At 42.4% G+C, this 7,419-nt stretch overlaps 1 protein-coding gene across 16 annotated transcripts in view; it reads right to left on the bottom strand.

The window, feature by feature from the left end:
• Positions 1-440: 440 nt before the first annotated feature.
• ppip5k1a (diphosphoinositol pentakisphosphate kinase 1a) overlaps positions 441-7,419 on the bottom strand; it is a 29,701-nt gene continuing 22,722 nt past the window's right edge. For 8 of the 16 annotated variants that reach the window (XM_058629232.1, XM_058629223.1, XM_058629224.1 and 5 more), the window contains 4 exons: positions 5,814-5,993; positions 4,405-4,542; positions 4,202-4,315; positions 441-4,057 (listed from right to left, as the gene is read on the bottom strand). In XM_058629232.1, the coding sequence (XP_058485215.1) occupies positions 3,441-4,057; positions 4,202-4,315; positions 4,405-4,542; positions 5,814-5,993 (1,049 nt within the window). In that variant the 3' untranslated portion in view covers positions 441-3,440. Of the gene's footprint in view, positions 4,058-4,201; positions 4,316-4,404; positions 4,543-5,813; positions 5,994-6,715; positions 6,767-7,419 lie in introns of all 16 variants that reach the window. The other 8 variants (XM_058629235.1, XM_058629236.1, XM_058629237.1 and 5 more) reach the window with 3 other exon arrangements.

The raw sequence follows: 7,419 nt of genomic DNA, 5'->3' as shown, positions 1-7,419 counted from the left end.
ACTAAATTTATGAGGCTCCAGTTATATTTAACAGTTGTGGTTTGACCTATTCTATACACGTTTTAAACCCATTTCTCAGAAGTCACTTTAAATTCATATACAACAGAGAACAGATTTCATTGGGATAATTTCTATATAGATATAACCCAGTTTTGAGAGCCATTCATCCTGATGCATCCCAAAATATTATAAATTGCATCAGAAGAATTTGATTAAGCAGAGAAAAGCTGATTAACAAAAGGCTATTCATGTTTCATGAGATCTCCTCTCTGCTGCCCTCTAGTGTTAAAGCACCGGGACACTAACTTCATCAATGTGTGTGGTTACAGGAGACAAAGAGCACACAAAGAAGACAATTAGCAAAAAAAAATTGAATAACTGCCCTTTTTTGCTTAGGAATATTAGTTGACAAGATGACCTCAGACAATTTTAACAATAAATGTAGAAAAGATCATAGTTTTTATTTTATTCTTTCATTGAGTTAATGTTAGACTACATGAACACTATTAAACCAACAGTTGACCTTATTCTGAATAAAACATTCAGATTATGTTTACATAAATTGCTATATGCATATTGCAGTCATATTCCCGTTTACATAATGTAATCAGAAAAAGCCGTTTACGAGGCAGTAACTTAATCAGATCTCCTTAATGTCCAGAATACTGCTGTCCATGTAAACAGAGTCACAGTCTCTCCATAGCTCCACACAGATCTCAAGCCATTTCTACAAATTTTAAATTAAGTCCTGTTAAACAGAACAGATCATTTCCAAGAATAATGTTTTTTTTTAAGACAATGACAGGCTTCTTAAAAGAAATCAAACAAAGATGATCTGCGTTACTGGAGGTGACAAAATATGTGCGCTTGATCTGTGTGAAGGAATCAGCACCTGCTACACAAACAGCAAAAACAGTGAGCTCAAGAACATGCACACGCCGACTATGGTGTCATGTTTTTACTGTTTTTACCAACTCTTAGTTGTATTTTACACCACTACAGTTCATTGCACTGTAACATTAAATAAACACAGATTCGCAAATCAGTATATTCGTTCTCGTATTTGCTTCTCAAGCATGTGTGCATCACCCCCCCTTCCCCCCCACACACACGCGATCACATACCTGCTACATATAATTGCTTGCCATAATAAAGCTGCTTGAATGTAAAACCTGTTTGTTCAGAGGTAAAATGAGATTAGCTTTTACATTTTCCCAAAATGTGAGGTGATTTTACAAAAATATACAATAGCTCTGGCTATATATGTGGCTAATAAAAATACCAAGTTTTTCTCTCCAAGCTGTAATTTCAAAATAAATATTTTCTCTACATCTTTTCCCACTGATTATATTAAATCTTTGAAGAGGCTTAAAGACTTTGGCAGTAAGCAGTGCACACGTGGTTGACCTGGAGATTACTTCCATTTTAAACGTACACATTTAACTGGCAGTAATGATTCATGAACAAATAAATCCTGATTAAAGGCGCAAAAGATGTAACCACCAGTGATACTCAGCACAGGACTGACAGACATACGTATGATGAAGAACAGACCGGCCACCGGCTGTGTTTCCTGTCAGTTTCAAATTGCAAGTCACTGTCTGTGCTTCTCAGAAAAGCAGCAAGTCTAATCATTCCTGCAACAAACATGGCACAAACAGCAAAGCTCAGCAACAAAATGTGGCTGCCCTAAAATTCCAAACTACTGCAGCTGTCCCAGAGTACATGCTAAAGCTAAGAAAGTATAACAGTATATTAATCCATTAAGTTTTAGTATCACTATGAATTAACTAAATCAACTCAATTAAATGTGAAAACACTCAAAGACGTATAAGACTACAGTAACAAAAAGTTGTTGAATAAAGTGGAACATCTAGCAGATGAGTAGTTTTTTTTTCTAAAGACTTGTTGGAGCACCTATTGTGAAACTTAATAACGGAACAAAAATGAATTTGCCAAGAGAATTGTCCAGGGGTGATAAAAAAATCTCGGGTGTGTGTTTGTTTTTCTTCCCCAGTGGCCAAATATCAACAACTGCAGCTTTAGGGAAAGTTGTTGTCCAACTGTTTACAGTAACGGTTGCTTGTATCAACTAGTGTGTGGTCACTAAAGTTTCCTACACAAAGAAACATGGAGCTGGAGCTGCACTTGCACTTAACACAGTGTAACTCAGTGTAGCACTGCTCCATGTTTGATTTTTTTATAAACATTGAAGCTACTTGGTTCATTTTCATTTGTCAGGGAGAGGCAGAGACTGAAAGTGAAAGTACGTCTCCCTCAGAGCAGGAGAACTATCACATGGTGAGAGGAGACGGCAAGGTGACAAAAATTAACTGTAGGAATATAATATATGTTTAATATAAAGCATTAGCTAACCTTAGCCGGAGCTCTGTTTTGCTTCCCTGTCCAAGAGAAAATGATCCACACCAGCATATCTATCTGTGACAAACTTTCAGCCATCTATATTTTAACAGATCTCCACTTCAGACCCTCATTTTTCTTTAAGATGGGGTAGTGAGACTTTTTAGGTTTGGTAAAACAAAGCATTTGTAACCCATAGCTGCAGCTTGTTGTGTTTGAATGACAAACCCAGGATACACGGTGCAACAAACCAGAACCCCCACACACGTTTTCCTAATCTCTAATGATGTATGATGGTCATTTTATGACTTAATACATATTCCCCCATTAAACAATAAAAATTGACCTTAAAAGAACTTGCTTGCTACATCTTCAGAAACAAATGGACTGAGCCAGTGGCCTGTCCAGAGGAGGCTCAGTGATGTTACTGCTGTGCACCGATGAGCTTTTTAAAAGGGAACAAAACGGCACATATTATGGCATCATCACGCTTGTCCAAAACATGGACGAATGTGAGGACCAGCTAGCTGCCCATAGTTACAACTAGTGCTGGGTGGTATACCGGTTCATACCGAAAATGATATGAACTTTGTATACCGCAAGATATATGAAAAATGGAACGCAGCGTAGCAAAACACTGTTCGTCGGCTCTTTCACAGCTGCACCACACATGCAACTGGGGTAGTGATCGCAGGAATGATCAATTTACTCCACCACTTTAGCAGAAATCAAGTCTGACAGTAACAAGAATGTATACAGTTACATTAACAGACACACACTTGGATGCGTCTCAGCCACTCGCATATGAGCGAGTACACGCGCACACGCACACACACACACACTTATTCTGATTCTTTTGTATACCATGAAACCAAAACCGTTGAAATTTTGAAAAGTACCGCAATAAACATTTTTGGTCATACCGTCCAGCACTAGTTACAACACACAGTTAGTAAGTTAGAATAGAGGAAAGGCTTGGTTGGCTCATGATTGACAACAAGATTGATGCCTGTACGATGCAACCACACTAGTTTCTGACATATATATATATGTAGTATAATGTTCTGGAATTTTTCACCCTATGGCTTCACTGGGTGAGTGGCTCCAAGCTCCAGAGGCGTCTCAGGATGAGGAAGGCTTTCTGGACTGTCCGTCCATAGCTCCATGGACTCCTGGGTGTCAAAGAACTCATCAGGTCCTTCAGGAGACTGGGGTGTCTGGGAGCTGGAGCCGGCCTCGCTGCTGCTCTCTCTGAGCTCCAGCAGTACAGGAAGAGAGCCTGGCAGGCAGTAACCCTCCATTCGGCCCAGAGCAAGCTCAGTTAATGCAGAGCAGGCCGGCCTCAGGCCAGAATCTGGAATTAGAGAATCCAAAGAGGCAGAGGTCACCTCTGGCCCTTCCTGCATGTGTTGATGATGATCTGGCAGCTGACCAGTCTCCACGTCATCTTCTGGTGAGTTGTCTGGAGTCAAAGGGGCCTCAACAGGGTTTGAGACAGGAGGGCAAGCTGGGTCAAGGATCTGTGACCCAACGGCAGGCGTTGGCTGAGTGGAAGCATTTTGAGAGGAGTGGGTTTCTTCACTGCTCTGAGGGGTCAGGGAAATTTTATCACTGAAACTAAAGCGTGGTGAAGTGTCAGCTGTGGTGGGAGAAGACGGCCCAGCGCTGGACACTGTGCTGGATGGACCACTGCTGTCTGCAGGGACAGAAAACAAACCCACAGAGGGAGTATGAGAGGGAACGAGAATAAAACAATACAGAACAAAGTGTTTTTTCTAGTTTTTTTACTATCAATGGTAAATGTCTATTAATATGGAACTGGAACTGCTGTGATACTCACACCAAGGAGGTCTGTCAGAACGAGATTTAAGAGAGATGGAAGAAGAAAGGACTCTCTGAGGGATGTAAGACTCTACGGATGGATTGTTGTGTGTGGCAAACATGGCTGTCAGAGCTGCAGGGAAAAACAGGAACACAAGTCATGTTAAGAAGCAATGATGACACTTTTTAAAAATCACGTGAAATCTAGGTTTGTCGTCTAACCTCTGGTCGTCCTGGAGTGTGGGTCCCCGGCACTCTCGCACACTTTTGTGAGGAACTCGTTGACCTGTTTTAGCGACAGCGAGTTGTGCAGTGTTTCGAGTGGATAGATGGAGGGCACCATGGAGCAGCCTTCAAAGCCTGCGGCAGAGGAGAAAAACATGACGCCCGCAGGCACATCAGCCCTCAGTTTGACAAGGCTCTCAGAGGAGGAGCAAGCAGATCCACGTCATCTGACACCAATGCACCATAGCCAACCATAAACTACACCTCAACACAGTGCTCAAAAATCCTGTTCATGATTCTGGACGGGACCAAACCCGCTGTGAATTCCCACCAGCCTCATTGGTTCATTTCCACACAGGCAAGTAGCAAAAACCATGCTAAAAGCCAAGACAACATGACACCATATCAACTGGTTAAACAAGCCTACATGAGCCAAACATCGGGCTCCATTTGCAAAAGCAAGCAGGTCTCCAAAACACACGACATCTGCCTTTCTGCTCACACAGGCTGCAACTCTAACAGCAGCACACAGCGGTCAAAGCTGTCCAGACCACAGCTCAAGTCCAAACATCTCATCACCTCATCCACTGTTAGTTTATAAACAAGCCGCATTTCACCAGAGCCGTTCACAAAGCGTCAAACCACAGCTTGCCTCACTTGTTTAAATCCTCCAAAGAGGATGTTTTGTACAGTGTTCATCTGCACAGGGTGTGAGTTAGCCACGTGTACAGCAGACAGGCAGGAATCACATGCTGGTTAAGGTCAGGAAAGGGGGCAATTGGCATTCAAATTGAAGTAAAACACAGCCTTAATCCAAGTGCAGTTGAATGTGATGTAGATGAATAACAGGTTCTGTCTTTATATGACATGGAGGGGCAGGATGGAGATGATATGTTGTCTGCTTACAGCTGAAAGTAAAGAGACATCTTAATGGAAAGAGGGTGTGTCACTTCAACATGAACATATTCATGTTACAATAAAGCCCACAAAAATGCACAACTATGTGTAGTAATGTTGACTGATTAACAATGTTTGGGGGAATGTACAGTGTATTTACATCACTTTGGGGCACATGTTGCTTTAGCCTTACAGGGTTTAAGAACCTATGAGGCTTCATGAAAAAAGGGGAGTTTAGATTAGAGAAGATTTGGGCAGCTGACACCACTGCAAAGGGGGAGAATCAATGTTGCGTTTGGCAAATAAATAAATGGCCCAAAAGTCCCAAAACAGCTCACACCACTCCAGCTTGCAATCTGCATGACCACAGACACAGGCAAGCATGCAGAAACATCAAGAGGCAAAGCACAAGAGTCAACCACAGAACAAGCACAGTCCCAACTAAACCGTGAGCAGTGCTTGGACAGGGCATGAGGCTGGGGGTATGGAGGACAGGGCCAGGGGCTGACCGTAGAGGTACTCTAGAGGGTCCTGGCCGGAGATGAGCCAGTTTCGAAAGAGGCGAAGGTGGTAGGAGCACTGGTGGAGGTGGTGGGCCAGCGCCCTGTCCAGAGAGTGACGGCGGCCCAGGCTGAGGTCGGTGGAGAAAGGCCTCAACAACTGGGCCACATGGTGCTCTTCAAAGGGCTCTGAGGAAGAAGAGGGAGAGCAAGGAAGAACACACCAGTGGAGGAGGAGGAAGGAGGAGGAGGAGGAGGAGGAGGAGGAGGAGGAGGAGGAGCAGTACAACGGACATGAAAAAATAGGACATAAGCAAGCAAGAACGGAAGGAGGAAAGGAGCGAGGTACAATACAGATGAGAGGATACAGGAGAGTGGAGCAAGTAGGTAGGTATACAACAAAGAAGAAAGAGGAGGAAGGCGAAGTGTGTGTATATGTGTGTGAGTATGTATCAAGAGTACTGCAAATGAAGCCAACAGCTTATCAAGGCTGTTTCCCAAACAGCCAACAATCAGTAAACAGCAAACTCATCTCAAGCATTTTTTTGTAAAATAAAACAATCCAGCTCTTCAGAGAAGCTCAGAACAAGAACCAGGGGAAAAACACCATATTGCTCCTCTGTAGTTTCCAAGCTTCACGTTTAAAATGTATACACTACCAATTTCATTGCTCCAATCTGTAAAGTAAACTCACAAGGGAGCAAGTGTGATACAGGACATTTAAAAGAAGCAGCACAGCCCAAAATAAGAGCCGACTCTCAGCCCCCTCTACAAAGGAACACTGCAGACGCAGATAAATCAGGCAAAATACAGAAACATTTTGTTTCCACCATTTTATATCACTTTTCAGACACTCAGACGAAGCTGGAGCAGGTGCCAACACAAAACTGCATCAATTGGGGTCGCCATACCTGTTGCAGTGCTCCAGAGAGGTGGAGCCACTGATGTGTCATCTTGTGTTCCTGTGGTAAATGACACATGTAAGATAAAAACACTGTGTGTATGTGTAGCATAAATGAGATCTGACTGCTGTACATACATGTCACAGCTCTGGCTATAAGAGTGACTCTCACAAAAACTTGCCACCAATACACAATACCGAGACCAAAACGACAGACAGCTCTCCAACTTTCAACTATTCAATTCAAAAGCAGAGACTAAAAACATAAACAAGATCCCAACTGACTACTACTGTCCATTAAATCTGTTTAATAGTCTTCAGATTGTGGAAAGAGGGAAAAATGCTTGATCATGCAGGTACCGAAAGTAACTCAGAACAATGTAATACCTGTTGTTTAAAAAAATACTTAAATTACACCGTATTTCATCATTAATGAATAATTGAATATTTGCTCTTTTTTCAAATCTTGAAAATACTGAACCACTGTGTACTGAAAACACAGAAAACCCTGTGTGCCTGTGAGCCCTAGTTTGGCAGTAAGATCCTGGTCGATTGAGTCAGCTGTGATTTAACAGTAATCACAGCTTTACTGAGGTGAAGTGAGAGGAGACAAGCGAAGGGTTAAAATACTGAATTATTGGGTAATGATGACTAATTGTAAACAGGGTTCCCACCCTTGGTTCATCATAAACCTCCATTGTTGTGCTACGTTTT

This window comes from Solea solea, chromosome 5 (assembly GCF_958295425.1).
Source record: "Solea solea chromosome 5, fSolSol10.1, whole genome shotgun sequence".
NCBI lineage: Eukaryota > Metazoa > Chordata > Actinopteri > Pleuronectiformes > Soleidae > Solea > Solea solea.
The sequence above is the reverse complement of the archived record's forward strand: the minus strand, read 5'-3'. Positions and strand labels throughout refer to the sequence as shown.